At 40.2% G+C, this 22,324-nt stretch overlaps 1 protein-coding gene across 3 annotated transcripts; it reads right to left on the minus strand.

Annotated features, from left to right (window-relative positions):
- Positions 1-305: 305 nt before the first annotated feature.
- On the minus strand, positions 306-21,462 carry LOC114146428 (glutamate decarboxylase 1-like). Of its 3 annotated transcripts, none has more exons than XM_028020440.1 (17): positions 21,195-21,461; positions 20,266-20,385; positions 17,104-17,160; positions 15,860-15,997; positions 13,980-14,222; positions 12,472-12,562; positions 7,538-7,650; positions 5,950-6,065; positions 4,799-4,878; positions 4,642-4,696; positions 4,442-4,558; positions 4,293-4,357; positions 3,331-3,409; positions 3,058-3,207; positions 2,859-2,966; positions 2,645-2,734; positions 306-2,096 (listed from the first exon to the last, which is right to left on the minus strand). In XM_028020440.1, the coding sequence occupies exons 2-17, from the start codon at positions 20,339-20,341 to the stop codon at positions 1,923-1,925; spliced, it is 1,752 nt and encodes a 583-aa protein (XP_027876241.1). In that variant the 5' UTR covers positions 20,342-20,385; positions 21,195-21,461; the 3' UTR covers positions 306-1,922. The 3 variants fall into 3 exon arrangements, with proteins under 3 accessions (XP_027876241.1, XP_027876242.1, XP_027876243.1); XM_028020441.1 differs by having other exon boundaries at positions 1,923-2,096; positions 20,266-20,420; positions 21,195-21,462; XM_028020442.1 differs by lacking the exon at positions 17,104-17,160 and having other exon boundaries at positions 1,923-2,096.
- Between the last annotated feature and the right edge of the window lie 862 nt (positions 21,463-22,324).

A 22,324-nucleotide genomic window follows, 5' to 3' on the forward strand; every position in this document is an offset into this window, starting at 1 on the left:
TCAGAAAGGATGTTTTAATTAATCGATTTTAGCTACCTCTGCTCCTGCCCATGTGCACCAGTCAGGGGCGTCAAATGACGGACGGGCTTTAAATTTTCCGGTCGTTTAAAAAAATAACCGGTCACATACAGAAAATATTCCGTTAACGGGACCTCTGCAACTGATAAGTGAGCTTAAAGTTGGATAATGCTCAAACCATTTGGATTGCATTTGTTAGCCTAACAATGCTTTATAAAGCTTGATAACTTACGAGTAACGTTTGGCGTAATTTTATTTAGATGTGAATGAAAAGATAGAACATAAAGTATTTTTTCCCCATTTAATAGACTTTATTCAATATATTTTTCCATAACAGTATGATTTGTGTTAAAGTGCCTTCTGAAAACCCTAAGGGAGCAGTTCTGTTGCTGTTGGCTTCATTAAAATTCAGACTAGTCACAGTCATTGATAACATCCAGTACACAGATAACAGTATTACATATGCAATTGTGCTGTTCACATATGGTCCCTAATTACCATAAATATGTTAACATATATCTTATATAACACACATCCATTTACAATGGAAGAAAGAAAGGTGAAGATTGTGCAAAGACAGAAACGGCAACCGTCAGACGAGATATTCCACTTGGCCCCTGTAACACTGAGAATAACAGTAATATGTATTACAGTGAATCCACTATACAACGGTAAATGCATTCGGGTTCAGTCAGATGCATAACTTTCTTCGCAGTCTCCAGAAGAGAGTACATTCTCACATCCTTGTGCTTCTTGCTAAAATAGGCCTGGCACAACAGCCAGAGGATTATATAGATTCATTCTTAATCTCAGAACATTCAGGCCAAAGACTCATTCACAGAAATCCACAAATAATAGAAATTTCATCACGCCTCAATAAATAACTTTTTTTTTTTTTTTTACATTTTCTTTTTACAAACATCTAGAAGAAGTTTCACACAAAACAAATGGATTGCTCTGGTCCTGGGTCTCTTTCTTTGGCAGACAACGTCACTATAAATAAACTTTATTCTGCTGAGCACTTTTACAAACGTATTACAACGTAATGCAGAGAAAGACAACGCCACATTGAAATAAATGAATCTGCAAATGCTGGAAGCTAAATAAATATGTTCTTAGATGCGCGAATAGTGACTCACTATCAATGTTTAAACTCACTTGTTGGCGTTGCCTGAGTACTGGGAACAAATACGAGCCAGCGCTAAACGAAACAAAGGTCGTCGCAAGAGCTTATCGTCACGAGGGAAGACGTTGCAGACTGTAGCTCTTTTTACAGAGGCTGTAAAATGCTTTTAGCATCGCCTGTTAGCATTAAATGAGCAAAAAGACACACGGCGCCTTCGGAGTTCAGGACGATGATTCAGGACCAATAGGCTGGTGCATACAAAATAAATATAAGCTCTATATATAGAGAGATATATATCATAGAGCATCCATGAGTCAATTATGAGTAGCAAATATGTGATAAAGCAAAAACTATTCAGTGATACTTCAGTATATTTTTATGTGCTTTTTTCCCCCATTTTTGTAATTTACAATCTTCACACACACTCACTCACACATATAGCTTGAAAAGACAAATGTCTCTGAATGAGAGCCTTATTGTTACATTTACGTTAAAATATTAAAAGTCTCCACATCACAGAAAAATCCTACGCTTTCTGTACCTGGAGATGTCGAACACAGGTTATATATTTAGTCTACTATGTGAACTTGTTTCTCTTCAGTTGCTGAAACATTTAGAATGCCTCGGGTAAATTACTACTGAATAAAAAGAAACCAAAACCAGACTCTACCATTTATCGTTCTGCAGCACTGTTGATGGTTCACGTGATTGGTATTTTTGCTTGTTAGGCTCGTGGCAAAAACACCCCCACAGTTTGCTGTCTGAATAGCAGAGAGAACTACAGGTCCTGACCCATCCTCTCAATCTCATCAATCAGGAAGTCGATGTCAGACTGGGTGGCAGCAGCATTGGAGACAACCATGCGGAAAAAGTTGACTTTATTGCCCTGGGGTTGGTAGCCCACCATTGTGGTCCCCGACTCCATCATCATGGCCTTGATCTTTGGAGCAACCTGGTGGAGTCAAAACGACAGGTTACTATGAAGCAAACCTGAATGCCTGTGTGTACACAATAAATCGCAAATATATTATCTTTGCAACACCAATATTTATATCGCAGAGGACTGCTTAGATGGCAGCGATTGCTGGGAATTATATTTCCAGTGTGATGCGAGTCTAATATTTAGCCAGTTGAACGGAGCAGATGCGCACTCAAATGACCTTAAAGCTGTTGTTTTTTTTTCTTTTACACATAAAAATCAGAGCAGTGTGAGATTTGTTGGAACAAATGGATTTTTATTGAGAATAAAATGTTTATTTATTTACTAATTTGGTCACCACTTGGATTTTAGTTAGGCATGTCGGAATGGGTTGGTATAAAAGCATGCAACACTTTTAAGATCTTTCTTCCTGAAGAAAACAGGAAAACACAATTATGTGCAACTTTGTGCTGCTCTGTCACTTAAAATTCCAATAAAATAAATTCAAGTTTGTGTTCAAAATAAGACAAATTGAAAACAATTTCCGGAATATGAATAATTTGGTAAGAATCATAAGTTACCCTGTGGAGTTTTTCTCGCCACTCATTGCTGTCGGGCATCCCTCTCAGGCTGGGTGGGATGTACCAGAAGCAGACGTTTGTGTGCTGAGGCTGTAGTCAAACAAATATGATTAATCCACATTAGTCATTAAATTGTTTTACTTTTCATAAAAAAATAAAAATCAACAATCAAATGTACATTGTATAATTTAAACATAAAATTGCTGAAGCTCACCACGCCATCAAAAACCATCTGAAATCCTTCCCGGTTCTTGATCTTGTTGTACAGGTACTGAGACAGGTCCAAACATTTGTCGATGTGCTGCTCGAAGCCAATTGTGCCCTGAGGGGAAAAGTTGTTCAACCAATGTTTATGGGTATAGAAGCAAACATTAACTATTCCTATTGAGTTAATGACTCTTCAGCCAACTCACCTTGGCTTTCCACATGAGCCAGAACTTAAAGATGTCAACGTGCCGTCCACACTGGATGGCCTTGTCGCCTGTATCGTAGGTGACGTCGTACTGTTTGTCTGGTTGGAAAAGGTAACCGGCGCACATTGAGTTGCAGCCTGCGAGGATTCCCTGCAGAAAAACAAGGCACGCAACTTTAGCACTTCCCCTCTGACACAGATCACCTGGAACTTGTAGGAAATACATGCAACTTATAAGATATTTATATACAAATATTGATTTTTATGTTTGTACCTTCTCTCTGACTAGGATGGCAGAACACTGTAAAGGGACACCCATCATCTTGTGGGGGTTCCAAGTGACAGAGTTGGCCCTGCGATGTTGAATACATGTCGTTATGTGAATTATGTTCATTCATTCACTCATTAAAGGCTGAAAATCTCCAGCAGAATTAGGGTGCATTCACACCAGCCATGTTTAATCCACTTTAATTCAACTGTAGTTCATCTGCCTAAAAGGTTTGGTTTGTTTGGAGAGGCATGAACGCGCAATCGTACTCTGATGTGGACCAAAAAGAGCAAACTCTGGTTCGCCCATAAACGTCAGTCTCAGTTCGATTGAAGTGGACTGATGTGCTTTTAAAGCATATGTGGATGCCAAGCGTGCCGGAGACCACTCCAAAAGTAGGAACCGGACTGAAGCGCAGGGCATTCTGGGTAAATACAACCAAAACAAATGCTCATGTCTCGCACTAGCAAGAGAAATGGCTTGTGGTCTTTTGCCTAAGACATAAGAGGAATCCTATAACCACTAAAATCAAATGCCTCTCGGGCGAGCCGTGGTGGCGTAGCGGTTAGCGCGACCCATATTTGGAGGCCTTGAGTCCTCGACGCGGCCGTTGCGGGTTCGAATCCTGGACCCGATGACATTTGCCGCATGTCTTCCCCCCTCTCCTTCCCCATTCCTGTCAGTCTACTGTCATATAAGGGACACTAGAGTCCACAAAAAGACCCTCTTGAGGGGTAAAAAAAAAAAATCAAATGCCTCTCCATTTTTGTTTACATTTTGTGAAGAAGGGAGTTGCGCTGGTCGCTTTCAGAGGTTTTCATATCGTTCCCTTCAGTGGTTCTTGTTGCAAAGCTACCGCAGGGGGTGACTAGGTTTTTCAAAGGGTCTGAACTGAGTCTACCGGACTATCATGTGTGAAAACACTTTTCAGACACAAGAGGGCAGTTTCTATTCTCATGCTGTCTTACCTCTCAACTCCATTTAGTTTATGACGATGCTTCCTAGACATCAGCAGTCCGCCGCCCCAGGCACCCTGAGAAGACAAAATAAGTACGATTAAAGATCAGATGGATCTCTGATCCATATGTATGTGAACCCTGAGTTATTAGCTACTCACATCAACATGAAGCCACAGGTTGTACTTCTCACAGATGTCAGCAATTTCGTTGATGGGATCAAATGCGCCATAGACAGTGGAACCGGCTGTGGCATTCACAAACAATGGCACGTAACCCTGCGGAGACACAGAAATTATAGATGGATCAAAATCTGAGTTGAAATTAAAAACATACAATGAGTAGAAATAATGACACCAACCTTTTGTTTCGCAGCAATGATTTTAGCCTCTAGGTCTGCAGGTATGACTCTCCCTCTGAAAACATGTAAAACAATATATTTTTATACTCTTGGTTTCAAGAGTCATTTTTTATATACGTGGGGTTTTCTTCAGATTGCAGCTTTTCCATCAACAAACCTTTCGTCAGTACTCAGCAGGATGACGTTGTCGGTCCCAAAACCAAGAGCGGCTCCGGCCTTCTTTATAGAGTAGTGGCTCTGCAGGAACACACATCAGACAAAAGCTTAATCTATGATCAAACAGCCCCATTCAGGGAAGGTTGAACATTTTTGTGAGATAATTGATTTTTTTTTTCTTTTTCTCGCTTGCACTAAAACTGTCGAATGTGCAATTCTTGCAAGATGAGCATCTGGCAGGAAGAAAAGAACAAACGACGTGAACATTTCCCTTCTTAAAACATTTTTCCACAAAGAGTAGAGAGTTTTTTTTAAGAAATAATGTTTACCTTGCATTGCTAACAACTACTTTTGTCAAAAGTGAATATGTGTCATAAGATTTTTTCTTTTTGGTAAAACTTGAGTTAGTTGCTGGAGAATAAGCGTCCATTAAATTGTACCTGCGTGACAATTTGTCAATTTAACCAGCAGGGGGCGTCCTTCCGTCACATAGTGAATTCAGAGGTGAATGAAGAGTAAAGCAGCAGCAATCATAACATTAGCGTGCTTCTTTAAAGCTACTCATCATACATGTAAATATTTCTCAAAGTATCGCTTATTGTCACTTCAACATGTTTTTGTGTCAGAGTATCAAACTAAACATTGACTCATATTAGATGAAGATATTAAGAATACTTTTGCATCTCAATCATTTATACAGATATGAATTACAACTGCTAAAAATCTCAAATTTAGTTTCTGTGAAAATTTCATTCTATCATTAACAGCTAAAAAAAAAGTTTTATTACAGAAATGTCAGCTTACTAAAGCACTGGCTCTGAGTTTGACGACTTTGCTGAATTTGCTTTTTAATGGTATTTTAATTTTGTGAGATTCCCCAGTTTGTGATTCTGGGGAACAAAAGAACAGATTTTTCAAAAGGTTTCCAGCCTGGAAATACTAAACAAGAACAAAATTATTATGGTTATTAACTCACAACATCATTTGAAACATTTGAAAGCCTTTCCAAAAGATTTCTGCTTATGACAACTCGATGAATAAATCCGAACTACTGTGTTTTAGATTTTCAAAGGGTGAACTGTCTGAACTGAACACTGAACTAGTTCTCCCGAGGTGTGAGGTGGAGCAGCGCATTGGTGTGAGATGACGTACGTGTTCAGATGTGAAAAGGACGAGGCGGGGAGCAGCAGACATGCCCTTAGTCTTGACCTCAGGAAAGTACTTGTAGCGAGCCATCATCACGCTGTACATGTTGGAGATAGCGCCCCCTGTCAATGAAAGACATATAACTCAGTCCCACAGCGGAGAATCATCCAGACCCAGTAAAATATGAGTGAGGAGGAATAGCTCCAAAACCTTCTACGTCACAGCAAGTCAAGAGTTAAATAGGTTAAACTATCTACTGATTTCTCCCCTGAGATTCCCTTCTACCATGAAACCAACCAATTAAGTGAACGCTACAGATTATGAAAGGTCAGAGGTCAAATATCCAGGTAGAATCATGCCAGATGCTTGATGGCTACAAAAACTGTGTGAATGAGGTGCGGCTTGTTGGGAGCAATTAACAAAATATCATTGAGGTTGTACAGTCAAGTTCAAATTTATTCTGACCCCTGGCAGATTTAGATGGAAAGTTATTTTTATTCAGCCAAGAAGTTTGTCGTCAAACGTAAAAAAAACGTGAAAAAAAGATATAATTTTAGGGAGAAAAAACTATTTCTGTACATTTCTTTATAGCTGCATTTCCATTACAAATGTGCGCAAAACTTTGTGTTTGTTCGACATTAGAGGAATATTGACAGTTTCACAATTGCAGTGTTTCCATTAAACAAGAAACGTTGTTATCGTCATTCGTCCATAAGTTTGTTCACGGGATAAGTCATTAAAAACATGCCGCCCCATGATCCTCCAACTACTTCCTGTTGTCTTCTTCTTCATGGTTTGATCATGTGACTCCGATGATGCGAAAAAAAAGTGTTTCCATTGCAGTTTTGAGAAATAAACCATTTTTGATAGGGCCAAAAAAAATCTCATCATAGAGCAAAATCGTTTATTAAAAAACAAAGAGTTGTTTAAAAATTGCTTTCCATTAAGTGAATTTATTTTCAAAATATTAAATTATGCAATTATATAGTCATAGGAAACACAGCTTCTGTATACTTTACATAAAATTTGCATGCCAAAAATTATTTACACATTACTCAGTGCATTAGTGCATTTATTGGCTTTTGTTCTGCATGTTTCCACAGATATTTTTTGACAGTTCCTATTTTCCAATGAACTTAAAGTATTTAAGATTACATCACTATTTTCCTTTGCTCCCTTCACAGGTTTTCTTTGGGATTTAACTCTGGCTGGTTTATAAAACGTTTATATCTCTTCCAGTCAGAAAAAAAACATTTTGAAAAGCTAGAAGGTCACTTTAACTCTAAATCTGTTGGTTGTAGTGATAATTTAGGACTTAAACCTTTAGTTTTAATTGAGCCTGAATGCCAGAACATTCACACCAACTAAACTTTTATCAAAGAATCTGTAACGTTTTAAATTGTAAAATCAAACTACCTTGTTATCAGACCCATCCAAATAAACACCTTAAAAAGCCCTAAATATTCCCGCCAGTGATGCATGCAAGTATTTTCTGAGGAAAACCACATTCTTCTTCTAGTGACAGTATTATTGGGATCCTTTAAAGCACGTACTTGCTCAGCTTATCCACCGATAGTGGGATTTATTAACTGACCTGGTGAAAAGAGGCCGTCTCCTTCTCCGCCTGGCCAGCCAATCATCTCTCTCATCTTCTTCAGAGTCAGCTGCTCCATCAACACGAACACTGGAGCAATCTCGTAGGTAAACCTGCCAGTCATAAGACCCCATTATCAAGACGGCACATTGCTCCATATTGCAAACACATTTGGAAAATGAAGGTATGCAGCACTTGCAGATGTGACACATCACCGCATGCACACACACGCGCACACACCACTCTTCCATTGTTTCTATTAGCCTTTGTGCATTTCCATCCGCACAGGACAGAGCAGACTGGGCTAATTAAAAAGTTTCTGATAGGAGCCAACCCGCAAACATTCATATTGAAATGGCTCCTGAAATCATTGAGTGGTTTAATTAGAACACACAAAGCCCTGATGGCTATCTGGCGGTCCGTCCGTCCCGGCGACGGCTCTGAATGGGGCCAATGTGACGGCTGAAAGAACACAAATGTGGAAGGGTGTGTGCGTGGATGTGTGGACGAAAGGAGGAGAGAGGATGTTTGAATGAGATAACAGCTCTGGTTGGCCCTAGAATAAAAAAAGTCTGAATCAATGAATTTCACCATCTCATTAAAAGAACAAAAAATATTGCAAACTAAATAGAAAAATTTATTCTTTTAAGATCCAGAAGAAGAGGCAAGGAGGAGATTTAAATGCTAGGTGTGGACTTGACCTCAATGCTGGTTCAGAAACGATAACATGAGAGGCATGTCGACCGACAACAAAAGAGCAAAACTGCTTGGGAGGCTAAAGTAGGTTAAATCTGACACAGAGAGCTGACTCTTCCAAACAAGCGCACGCGTCTTTGCTCTCTTTGTTACGTGACGAGCCATTCCCTACACGCCGCCTCCGGACACATCGCTGTTTACCGCGCCTGTAAGGAGGCCAGTTACACAACACTTCACTGCTTCCATCACTAAAGAGACGCCGGTCCACCGTGACAAGACTAGGCTCTCCTCTCCCTGACCCACACTGGTTTTGCTGACGTTGTGGTGGGAGAGTAGAGTGGGATGGTATAGATCCCACTCCATACCATCCCAGGTTCATTTGGCCCTTTCGCCAGATTGCACCCTCGTTTTGTGGTCAAGTGCAAAAAGATTATTTGACTCACCTATCCTCAAAAAATTTTGCAAATAGTTATTATTTCTTTATATTTCTGGAATAAACTGTAGAGATTCATAGTGGTGCAAATATCTTGATTAATTTAATGTAATTGTATATTGTAATCTCAAAACTTTTTCTATCCTAATTCAATCAATTTTTGTTTTTTCATCTCTGTTGGATCAATTGAATTTTCAGGGTTAATATATGTCTATTTGCGAGTTCGTCCCCTGTTTTGTTCCTATCAATTATTATTTCATCCATATCTACTTCTGTTTTGTATCCATCATGTATCAGATAATATTTTCATTGTAATTTAGTTGTTTTGAATAAAGGTGCAGAAAAAAAAAACTATCATACAGAGAAGCACAATTTCTAGTCCTGGCAATTCTGAATTGATTCAAAAATCCATTTTAGTCTGCTTAATTTTGCTGCAAAATTATATTTTGAACAATTCTTTGAAAATCGTTTCTGAATCAAATCATGACCCTGAAAATCGGAATCGAATTGTTAGACAATGAAAGACTTGTGTCTCTAGTTATGAAGATAGTTTGTCATTTAAAAAAAAGACTCAGCATTTCATGTAATTTATTTCAGGTGGATGTAATTAGAGAACATTTTACTCTCTCTATCTTTTGGTTCTCATCCCTGTTTGGGTTAGCTCACTCTCTTAGAATATGATAGTTTCTCAATATATTGAAATAACTCTGGATGACCTCCAAGAAACATTTATTTATTAGAGTCGATTCATTTCTTTACTGTAGACTATGGGTACGTTGTGTGTTTCTAAAACAATTTTCTCAAACCCTCAGTTGTCAAAGCCAGAATGAAACGCCCCCAACAATGGAAGAAATTGATGTGTGGCTGACGATCATCGGTTCATACCACAAGAAACTATGAAACAACTATAACTACGTAAGGAATGAGAAGGCAAATAATGAAATGATGAGCGCCCTGTGTAGGAGATAGCTTAGAAACAGGACAGAAAAGGCATAAAAGGTTGAAAGAGAGAAACATTTTGTGATGGAGTCTAATCCACGTGCTGCCCTGCAAGCTCAATTTTATTGAACAGACATAAAAAGACAAATTCTCCTTTCATGACTTATGGGCTTCGACTTTCATCCACAACAACAAAAGGTCAAAACTGCAGAGATGACAAAAAGACCAAGATCAAAGTCTTCTATGATATGTTGGAAGTATGGATTATGGGAGAAATAATATATATACTTAATCCCCACAACATCTCACTTTCTCTGGTTTTAAAACCAATCCCTGCTACAGCAAAAAAAAAAAAAAAAAAGGGACAAAACCGATGCACCTTTTTAAAATTCTCCTTATCTCTGAGTCATTTCATGCTGTAATGACAATAATGGTGATCATTATCACAATCAGAGCCAATCATTGGTCTTTTCAGGGTGAAAATTACCCCTCAGTCACCTGCCTGTCCCCCAGAGACAGCCCCTAAATGCCCTTATTATCATCATCAAGGGCGTGCAGTGTGTGTGTGTGCTTAGATGAATTGGTGCACGAACGTGTGTTTTTATGTGCTAAACCCTCTGACACTACACACAACGCTACTTTCAGACGCTCAGAGGAGCAGGGACTCGGTTCATAACCATGGAGACAATAGAGGCGGAATGAGGACTCTGCAGGGATCTGCGGCAGCCGGTTTCCTCGCAGTAACAGGGTTTTCTGTGCAGCCTGAGGATATTGTGTGTCAGTGTGGGGCCCAGCTGGCCTATCTGCTAAGACCAGCTCACAATGAGCCGGCAGTCAATGGACTGGAAAGACTTGCTGCTGAATCTGGGACAGCCGGGGCTGGTGTGTGAGTGTGAGTGTGAGTGTGTGTGTGCGGTTGTCGTTATGGAGGTGTGTTTGAGTGTGCAAAGTCAATGGCCCTGTCTCTTGGGGCATTCTTCCTACCAGCAGATGAGATGGGAGAGAGAGCAGATTAAGGAAGAGGTCATTTCTTGAGATAATGTTTAGGGAAAAAAATGAATTAACTTAGTGCTGTAGCTTTTTCGTAATTCATGTTTTGTCGTTGCAGTTTTTTTTTTCCTCTTCGGCTCCCTACAGCTTGTTCAGTGTCATGTTTTCTGCCACACGGCTGCTGTTAGCGGTTAAATCTGAAGAAGTAGCATAAAATTCTAGCATGTTATTAGTTCACAACATAAATAGCTTTCAATGTATTATCTTCAGGAAAAAAAAGTGATATTTTAAATATATATTTTCAGATTGGAAACCGTATGTATAACTCCAGCTTGTTTAAGGTTTGGACAAAGAGGAAAAGTGTGAACACCTCCAAATTGCACTCATTCTTAAATGTGTTGTCTTTCCTGAGAAAAAAGGAAGTTTTTCAGTTTGTAGCTTGGCTGCTGCTTGTAATGCTCTGAAAAAGAGCTGGGGATGGTTTCAGAGCTAAAGGGACAAATATGGTTTAAACTTGAGTTGATGCCCTCAGAAACATTAACTTTGGTTTGGTTTCGCTTTGCAGATGATTGTCAAATCATACCTTCTTGCAGACTACGCTCTGTTGGACTTCCTTTTGAGTTAAGGACCACTTCTACAGTACACAACACCCCAACAACAACCAGGATCTACTTAGCCAGCGGGGACATCAGCATGGCTGGATAGTATTGCTTGTTTGTTTGGTCTTTCACGCATCAAACTCAAAGCAAGGCAAAGGAATTTAATTAAGCAGTTAGAACAAGCAAGAACATTTTTAAGAACCAGGACTGGATGATATGACTGAATAATTTATCACGATATAAGCGATTCATATCAGCCGATATGAATAATTTTTTATTTGTTTCGTTTAAATTATCTCAAATGCTGCCAAACTAGTGATTTGACCTTTCCTGTTTTATCCCATTTTCATTCCACATTGTTGTTTTTTATTTTTAAGTCATTATGTGACACGGTGGCACAACATGAAACTGCTGCTGTGCAACTTACCTAGCAGATTGTTGCTAGGTAACCAAAGAGTGAGTGAGTCAGTTGACACCACCATCTTTGCTTATCAGCTAGATGTGAGAGGTTGAGTGGCTAAAGCCTCACCTCTGCCTACATCTCCCAGAATGCTGTGCGGCTTTGGATCAAAGTTCAGTGAATATTCTATCGATTGAACATTGAATATTCTATCAGATATGTACGATAAAAGTTATTATTATTAGCAGTACAATATAATGGTAGTATACAATATCAAGTTTAAAAACTCTGAAAATACTGGACTAATTTTGTTTCTTTACACGACGGATTCATTATTCCACTTTCCAAGAAGGGCTAAGTTTGTTTACCTATTACAATGGTGTTACTTATTCTGTTTTACAGATCGTATCAGTGTAATGGCTTTTCTTTTCTTTTTTTCATCAACATGCACATGTGCTGTGTGGGTTCATGTGTATTAAGAGCATCTAAAGCAGATGTGGTTCATGCCCTCCATCAGACTGGGCCACCATGTAAGTCTGACCTGAGATCAATATGCAATCTAACCACCCCTGGGGCATGGCAGCCTCTGATACGCACAACAGCAGAGCAGAGCGGAGCCCTGCATGTGTCAATACAAAGTCTTAACAGGACAAACAGAGCACTTTATATAACTAGCCTTGTGGTTGCTGGGACCTGTGGCGGAGCGAGCGCAGGGGACCGACATAAACCCTTCCGCCGCATCCTGTTATGGTAATGACCAGAGGCTATTTCCAGCAGTCTTTAAACAGGAAATCCCAGTTGTCCTCATGTGACACATGTAAAAACAAACTGTGTCCCGCTCAAGGACAAGCAGAGGCCTGCCTTCTGTATGACTTACATGTTGGTGTTCGCCGTGGAAGTGAGCCACTCTCCGGCGAGGCCGATGATGTCCAAACCAGAAGATAACTGATTGAAGAACCGTGGGTGGCCTGAACAAATAAACAAATACAGGTTGCATTAGCAGGTTGCATCAGGTTTCATATACAGTGCGAACAACTAAATTGAGTTTATGTAATGCACTAGAGACAATCTGATTATGATTTGAGTGGGGAAAAAAACAAAAACAGAACAAACAGAAGAGCTATGGTGCTCAAACACTGTTTTTCTTTCTATGGTCACCTATAAAAACAATAGATCAAACATGAACATTTAGTATGCGATATTTACCCTGGTGACAGCTGTATGACAGCCGTTTAAACTGCAAGGTGCTCACACTCAGCCAACACTCAGGACACGAGCTCTCTACATGGGTTACATGATGAACAGATGCATACTAAGTATCACAGAAAAAATAGCTGGTATATCTGCTGTTACCGCTATCGGAAGAAACGGGCCACTTTCTGTTTCAGCACCGTGGAGAGCTCCACTTCAGCCCACACATACACACACACACGCACGCACACAATAAAATCCTCCTGGCAGTGCTTTAAAACGAAGAGAAAAACAGAGGCTGAATTGAACAAGCATGGGGTAAAACCCAGGGGACAGTTTGCGCTTTGTCGTTTTAGCAGCTTGAAACAGCCCACGTCAGGATCGGCCTCAGGCTACACTCGGTTTAATAAGTCATGGGGGGAAACAGGAGGGGACGTCAAATGAATAGCAAGGGGAAACACACAAGGTAGTAGTTATCTTAATAGACTACATGTGTGGAAATAAAACCCTCTTTGTTTTTCTGGCGCTTAATTTAAAAGTAAACATTGATTCAAAAATGTAATTATACATGTTCAAACCTTCAGCCTAAATAAATTGTAGCCAAGTCACACTGCGAAACCAGTAATATTTCAGCAAGCTTTTGGCCAACAGTTTTTTTTTTTTTTTTTCTCCGAAGAGTTTTTGCGGCGCTAGTGGCTCGTATTTTTTCTACAGTGGGCAGAAAGGAAGGAGGGTGAGGAGAGGGGGGAAGACATGCGGCAAAGGTCGTCGGGACCGGGAGTCGAACCCGCGACGTTTGCGTTGAGGACTAAGGCCTCCAAAAGTGGGGCGTGCTAACCCCCTGCGCCACCACAGCACGCACCTGGCCAACAGTTTAACTATTTAAAGTAATTTTCCTATGCAACCGTGTAAAATTAAAGGGTAGTATTGTGTAAAATACATTTTTTTAAGCTTTACGTCATGTTATAAAGTGATTCTTAATACCGTAATCTCCCATGGCAACCATTCAGCTGCGCAAAAAACGCCTTTAAAAACAAATCTCCACCTTGAAGCTGCAGTTTTCGAGGTTCCGCTACACACAGCAGCCCTCCACCCGAAACTCCAATGCTCAGCTCCTTCAGACTAGCCAGCAGCAATTGGCACACACCCTGTGTCTGCACATCTATTGAACTCAATATACGAGCCACTTCTCACCTGTCCGGATGCCGTATTTCAGCGTATCCCTGCAGTCCACCAGGATCTGCTCCAGGGACTCCGGCTGGTCAGACAGCTCCAGGTTGAAACCCTCCATGCCCTCCAGCAGCTGGTGAGGGTGGTGGAAATCCAGCACCTTGGTGGAGCGGTCAAAGGTTTTCTTGATGTAGTTTGTGAGGATTTCAACAACCTCCAGCAAAAACTGTATGGTGGGCTCCTCTCCATTTTTGGCTGGCAGAAGGTCTAAGAAGTGGGAGGGGAGAGTTAGTGGGAATAAAGCTTAGCGGTGAATTTAAAACCGGTCCTTGTTTAAAATTCAAACATATTTAAAAAACACCAAATTCAATTTGATCTCCAAATGTTTATTTATTTTTTACCTTGTGTCTCAATGTCAGTTGGAATCAAATAGCTTAAAGACGACTACAGGCTTATTTGATAACTGCACTTTAGAAATGTTCCTGAACTAAACTTTAAAAGGACAAATTGACTTGTTTTACCTCAGGGGTAAAAGTGATTTTTCTGTTTCTCCTTTAGACCCAAGTGACCAATGAGACTTGGATTAAAGGTGGGAATGTTCTGGAAGCTTATTTTCAGTCTATAATAACTAGTAAAAGTTTCCTTGCGGCCAGGTTGTCATACAATAACGTGAAATGCTGAACTTTGAATCTATGATGGTGTTAGACAAAATGGCCGTTTCACTGCATTAAATTAACCTCAATGCTTAGATTAAAATCTAAAATCCTCAGTCATACTTAAGTTTTACAAGGGCAGTTATGAGAACTTTTGAGGTTTTTTTTTATTAAATAGTTTTCAAGCTGGACACCATGCAAGCCCAAAAGGCTTTGAAACACTTCTTCAGTATTCATAAAAAACTCAACAAGTTGTAAATTATATTTCATAGAAGCTGTAATTAGCGTAGAATAACTGAAAGGATTTGACCTGTGCAGGTCATACAGTTTACAAGCCAAACCTCATTTAAAGTTATGTGCAACTTTAAATGAGTTGCACATAACTTATAAAGAGTCTTAAAATCTAAATAGGATAAAAGTTGCACAAGTTGTATTTTATGACACCTGTCATTGCTGCAGAATGAATCTGTTCAGGTTTTAGTCTGCAGTTTTCTGGCTGGACCCCATTTAAGGTGGCAGACAAGCCAAGCACCTTTAAGCCATTCTCCTTTTTGGGTTTTAACAAACTGAATGAAAAAGCTTCATAAACTATATTTTATACAATTTCTAAGTTATTTGTGCCAGGTCATTTCCAGGTTTGACCGATCTGCTGCTGTTTTCTGATATATCCTGTCTGAGGTGAAGAAGAACCTAAAAAGCTGTAAATCACATTTCCAGTGTTCACAAATCGAAAATAAAGGCCTAAATACATCCAAAAGAATGTATTTAGTTGAATCTTTCATACGTTAAATACGTCCAAATTTGACCTGTCTATTGAGTGTGGTCTTTCAAGAATTTATTGTGCTTTCATATTAGTCAAAATCAGGTTTGACTATTGTTTATATATACTTTGAAACCGCGGTACTCCAGATGTTGTTGAGGTGAAATCAAATTGGGAGCAAATTTAAGCGTCGTAAATACTCTGCCAGGTGAAAACAAGCAATAACATTAACTAATTTGACTTAATAGCTAGTTAATTGTGTTTCTTGGGGGAGGAGAGGGAGAAAATGAAGCAAAACAGATATAAATTCCCAAACTTAATGAATTTAGCTAATTACGAACACCTTACAGTTGGATGAAAAGATAAGAGCGACAGGCCAGCGAAAGAAAAAACCACAAGGAAACACTTTTGTAGTTTTGTACGAAGGCAGTGCTAAAAGCACCGTTTTAGGCCCACCGTTGTGAAACTACAGCCAGGTGTAAAGGTCTCACCTCGGGCGAACAGGTTGGAGAAGTCCGTCTCTGTGCGGCGGTAGCGCGAGTCTCTGTCACTGTTGTCGCACGAGAGCAGGTTCTTCTGGCCCGCGAGCCTCCCTCTCTCTTCCAGGCTGTTGTTCTTCTGCAGGAAGCCTAAAGTGTTGCACGACGAAGAGAATGCGTTATCTCCAAGCACCTCCATTACACTCAGAAAAAAAATAAGGTTTATGAAAACAGAAAAAGAAATAATAAAAAATGAGTTTATTTCACAAAATCTGAGACGATGAATGTCCGGGAAAAAAAAGAAGAAAAAGCTGTTTCGGCTGCATATGATCTGAGCCGTGTGAAATGCTAATTGGTGTGGGCAGGTCAACCTTAAATAGGCCAGCGGCACGCGCCAATGTTAGGACTCGACCACCGGGGAAAGGGGCGGGGGTAAAGATTCTCACTCCACCTGCCCTCAAGGCACGACTTCATCAAAGTCGAAATGATAAATTAAAATTAAAGAAGACAAAAAAAAAAAAAAAAAGAAAGGAAAAAGGATCACTGGCTTGTCGTACTTCCTGGGGCCTTTCATTGATTTCTGGTGAGACAAACAGGTCAATAACATTCCGTTTGATTACCTTCATCTCCATTTTGTAAATCTACATCATCCATGGATTTTGCAAGTCACAAAAACAAACCACAGATGTTTTGTTAAAATAATAATAATAATAATAATAATAATAATAATAATACAAATATTAATAATAATAATGGTAATGATAATAATGCCACTTTCATCAAAATGAGACGAAAATGTTTTATTTAATTCTAGGGTTTTGTTTGTTTTTTCCTCCCTTCCTCGACATGTCGAAAGGGCTTTTCTTCTCAGTGCTGATAAAGAAAGGACACGGTGGTCAGGGGGCGGGTTGTCGGGGGTATCACCACGGCACCTTAGGGGCTAATGCCCGCTGACCTTTGGGAGATGGAAACGCAAAGTGACAGTGGTGGATCGGCCTGTACGAGCAGCTCAGCTCTGAACAATGGCCTACATTTCAGAAGGCCTCAAAATGGGTAAAAACAAACAAACAAAAAACTGCAGTAATGACCGGTTTCGAAGAAAAAATTGCACAATAATACAAATATTTTCCGCAAATTGAATGTCAGACAGAAGAGACAAACAAACAAACAAAAAAAACCCCGTCCTCCTGATGTATGGCTCACGAGGTGGTGAAATCGTGACAGGAAATGATGGATGGGCTCGAACCAGAACTTACCGCAAATCTTCATCCCCAGTTTCCGTGTGCATCCGTGCATCCACGCATACTCGTAGGCTAAAACAGAATGAACGTTTTTGAGTTTTGCTTGTGTGTGTGTGTCTTTGTGTGTGCTGTGCAGGCCGTGCAGAGGCGGATGACGACGGAGCACACACTGAGCACAGCGTGAAGCGACGGCTGTCGGACAGGTCGGCTGAGTCATATTCTCCTTCCCTTTGTTAAATTATTTTCAATACACAGAATTGGTTGGCCTTTATTTTCTCCTCTAATTATATCCTCTGTGCCACAACCCCTTTGTATTTCAGCGAGAGTAGTTTTAAAACATTTCCGATTTTGGTTTCAATCAATAGGGACCGAGGGGCTCATCCACGCCGGCTCGAAACCATGCAGCCAAGGGGCGGGCTGGAATTAACACCCGTGAAATGAGCCCACGGACGAGAAATTAATTGAGTGCAACAAAGGATATGTGACTGGAACGGGCTGGTAATGGGCGTGATTTTAGGTAGCCTGTGGCAAGCTGGAAATAGAAAGCTTAAACCTTACATCTGATACACTGTAAAAATGAATTGAGGAGGACATTAAATATGAACCAATAAAACTACTTCTATTTTTAATCAAAAGTTACACAAATGCAATGTTTCAAAATGTTACAACTGTAACAGCATTTGTCGCTTTATCGTTGTGAACGTCCTGGCTAAACATTTAAATTAGAATTAAACTGCAGATGTTGGTTCACGCCACTGTTATTCTTATTCGTTGTGTGTGGCATCCAGCAAAGGATGCTGGGTATGTGGTGTAATAAAAATCAATATAAACATAATTAAAATTAAGAACTGTCAAAAGACTTGTGCTACAACAAGAATTCAAGTTAGCGTTTAGCGCTAATGCTAATGTGAAGAATACTGACAAGTGAAGTTTCTTGCACCTGGAATGTGATGGAATTTAAACAACAAAATTGTTAAAATTATTTATAAAAAATTTTTTTCTGAATAATTTTTTTTCCGATTAATTTATGCCCTAGAAAATTAAAATTAAAATATGAGTTCAATATTTACTAAAATGATAAAGAGCTAGCAAGCATTTTAACTTGTAAATACAGCCTAACTTTCAATAACTGTTAGATTTTACATTAGTAAAAGTTAAGAAATTTAAAATGACTTGAAATTGTGAATGTTTCTGTTTTGAAACACGAATTTTAGCCTGTTTAGCAACTTTGCTAATGCTAAACCTGCTAGCAAGTGGCGCTTTTTAACCATGAGTTCATTGTCAGAGAGCAGCACGTGTTAGCTGTGGTTACCATGGAAAGGTTTACAAACCACCATGGTATTTTCTTTTCATTGTGATTAGGAACAGTGCTAATGCTAACGTTAAACTTGCTTATTAGATTCTGTTGAGTTAGCACATCTGAAGAGTTAGTCGGAACTCGCTTAAGTCTTGTTGCTGTTGGACCTACATAATTTCTACTCAGAAATATTGAGACGAGTAAAACAATATCCAAACAAAAATATCCAAACAAGTTGTTACGTCGGCTTTATAGCTTAAATGCTAACGTTTTGTTTCTGTACAGTATTGTCAATATTTCACAGCTTCTTAACCCTGAGGCTCTCATTAGCATATCTTAGAAGTGTAGTAACATGCTAAACAAACTCTTATGTTTTTGTTTCTTTTAAACCAGAAGCACAAATGACTAATTAGTTCAAATGTAGCTATACGTTTGTCAAATAAATACATTTTTAAAACAGTATCAAATAATTTATTTATAAGCTGGAAAAAATGCATAATTTCTTTTCATAGATATTTGGCAAAAATTTTCCTCCCAAAGAATTACAAAATTTTTAACACTACAAAATCTTTTATTTAGAAATTCTAACAGCTTGTTTTATTAGTGCACAGAACTCAATCCAGCTGCAGCCTGAGGGACAAGCGTGAGCTGCAAAGTCATGGCATAGGCCTACATAAAGCACCTGATGAGAAACTCTGTAAAACAAAACAAAACAGAGCAACAACAAAAAATGTGTTTTTATATGCTGAAGCAATCTCGCGTACCACGACACAAACACCCACGCACAGACACAAGCCCGGCAGGCGTGAGATGGAGCACAGCAGAGAGATAATGGCAGCAGCAGCAGACAAAACAAACATTATAGTTTAGATTTTCTTATTTCTTTCTTCTTTTCATTTCTCTCCAATGCGTCTTTGTGGGGGTACAGATTCACCTTGGGAATAAATCCGGGAGTTTGAGACACGTCCACTTGACGCCCAAAGGCCATAAGTATATAAACTCTCACTCCAAAATGTTTCGTTTAAGGAAAAACAAAAGAAGAAAATGTCATATGTGCCGCTTCACAGGCCCCTGAACTGGCCGTTTCTCGCTGGCTGAGTTGAGGAGGACAACACCCTGTTGTTATTATTATTATTATTGTTATTATATTTTTTCCTCCGCGTTGCGGTGAAGATGGCCGCTCAAACGTGTTTTAATAGAGTCGATTTTGTGCATGCGCCACAGACTGAAAATTTGACTAATTGACCCCCCCCCCCGGGTTAATGTACAGCCATCTCTGGAAAAGTGGATGAAAAATAATTAGCCAACAAAAAAGATGACATCAGTTTTTACTGGGAAAAATATATACATATGCATTTCGGTTTTTATCATGGAATATTAAGAAGTCAGAAGTAAATGCGAACGAATAAGACTCCATCAAAAAAAAAAAAAAGGAAGAAGACGCAAAACGAAGCTGTAAATTATTCGGAATTATTATCATGTGTTTTCTATAGGGATAAATGTCATTCAGATAGGCTTTAATGGTGCGTTATTTCAGCCTTGTCTGCTGCCCGGCGCGCACTGCTGATCCGCCAGACAGCGACAGGCTGGTGTAATGGCTCTGTTTTTAACCGGGATGATTAACGACGGAGCCCACACAGCAAATGGCCCGGGCGAGACTGCCTTTATCAGAGAGAGGTTGAGGGGAGTGGAGGGAGAGAGAGAGAGAGAGAGAGAGAGAGAGAGAGAGAGAGAGATGTGGGGGGTTGGATTGGGTTCAGAAGAGCCTTTTAGCAAGGCACCATCGGCCTTGTCGTTGAGCTGCTATCTTTTCTAACTCCTGGACACGGAGGCAACATCGCTTTTGTCGTGAGCCGGATGGTCGGTGTGTGAGGACCTACTTCCAGTCGGGGGTCGTAAATTAGCCGCGTTGGGGTCCTGCTCCTCCCCGGTGGCTCTGGGTTCGGACGTCGCCATCGCTTCTCCTGGTATCTGGTGTCCAAAGCTGGGGGAAAATTCACCTGCAAACAGAAAGGTGGTGGTGGGGGCGCGGGGTCTGAAAACATAAAATCCAGAATAAGCGGTAGATCCATGGTGAGATCTGATGAAAATAAATAAATATTTCCGAAGACCAACCCCGGTGTGGGCATTGATCGAGACGCGCAGTTTGAAGAGAATTGCGCACGACATAAACAGAACAGGTGCACATCAAAACGCAGATATTTATGGATATTTTAAAAATGTTTAAACGACCATGTCTCGATTTGCAACAATTTCCCCCCATACATAATGCATAACGAGAATGATTGACAGGAATGAACCAGACACCTCTATCTTTGCGTCTTTCAATAAACGAGCCTCTTTTATCCCCCTTCAGTTTTTTTTCTTAATTAGATCCTCCAAAAAATAAATTAAAAATAAAATATTTGCGCTTTATTGTCGAGCCCCAGCCATCGCACCAGTTGATATTTTCGAAGGAGCACAAGGACATAGAAAACATTTAGACTAATTTTGCTCTATTAAGAATCTATTTGATCAGTGAAACATTGCAGTCTAAAAAAAGAAAAAACGAGTCGATGTCATAAAGGTGTGAGGGGGAAAAAAAACACGATTCGTTCTGTCATTCTTCTAGGATTTCAAATATCAAAAGTAATTGAGTATTTTCATTTAAAACTGCATCATAATAATAATTATTATTGTTTAATGAAACCAGCTCCGGGTTTTATGATAACTAGAAGGATCAACCTGTCACCTGTCTGGGTTTTTGCGGCTATCGACGCCTTGTCAATAAACACGAAGCACAGAAAGGAAAGGGGTGAACGGATCTTACCGGCACAGGTTATCGACTCCACGCACTAACTGAAGAATATGCGCGACAAGAAGCAGTCCATTGACGGAGGGAGCGCGCTGAAAGAATCCAATCCAGCTGCGAGCGCACGTTGACCCGCCCTCCACCCGGTCCTCTCTCAAGAATATCTTTTATTCGTTATTTATATCGGAGAGCTGAGGCTGCCCATTGGTCCCTCGACGCAGGCAGTGAGTCACGGCGCTGCCTCCCCGTGACGACTAATGAAGCCTGGCCGGAGTCCACTGACAGCGGAGAGGCACCACAAGAAGCCTGGGAAGACTTGGGGAGCGAGCGAGAGAGCGTGGGGGTGTGAGGGGTGGGGGGACAAAATGTGAAATTAAATGCAACAGTGACGTGTTGTTCCTTCAGGCACGTGCGTGTCTCCAGGTGTGGGTTGTGGGGGTGGCTGGAAGTGATGTTGGGTGGTGTGGGGTAATGATCTCCTAAAACGCTTTCTGACTTGATTCCTCAGCGACTGACCTTGAGGAGACACATTTTTTTTAGACTCTTCTTGGTTTCAATTCAGTCACCGTGGGGTTATTTTGAGCTGCAGACATAGACTACAGCCAAGCCCCTCCTTTTGTTTGAACAAGTACAGAGATTGACCTGCCGGTGTGCACTTGGACTTATGGTCAGCAGCTGATGGCCACACATTGTCCTTTTTTTTTTGTAAGGAGGAGGATTTATGGTTCTATCAATTACATCACCACGTTTCACGATGTTCTCCATCTGAAATGCTGAGTCAGTTTTCCACCAGATGTAATCAGACGCACACTGTGCAAAAGGTTCCACCTATGTTTCATGTGTCACATGATTTTTTTTTTCTTCTAAAAGTCAGGGCTTTTTTCGGCAGGCGAATGTGTGAACGGGTGTGTGGCATCCAGGAGCGGTTGTGAACTGATTTCACTCACCAACATGTAGGTTTCAGACGAGACGTCTTGAGATCCGATGCGAGTTCAAAGTAAACAAACATGACGGACTGGGAAGAGGCAACGGCGATATAGTTTCCAACATCCATTGAAGTTTCTGGTTGCAGTTGTTTGGTCTTCTGTGTCTATGATTCCGCTCCGTGTTTCCATCCTGATAAGCGGAGCGTCCTTAAGATTTTTGGG

Source organism: Xiphophorus couchianus, chromosome 6, assembly GCF_001444195.1.
Source record: "Xiphophorus couchianus chromosome 6, X_couchianus-1.0, whole genome shotgun sequence".
Classification (NCBI taxonomy): domain Eukaryota; kingdom Metazoa; phylum Chordata; class Actinopteri; order Cyprinodontiformes; family Poeciliidae; genus Xiphophorus; species Xiphophorus couchianus.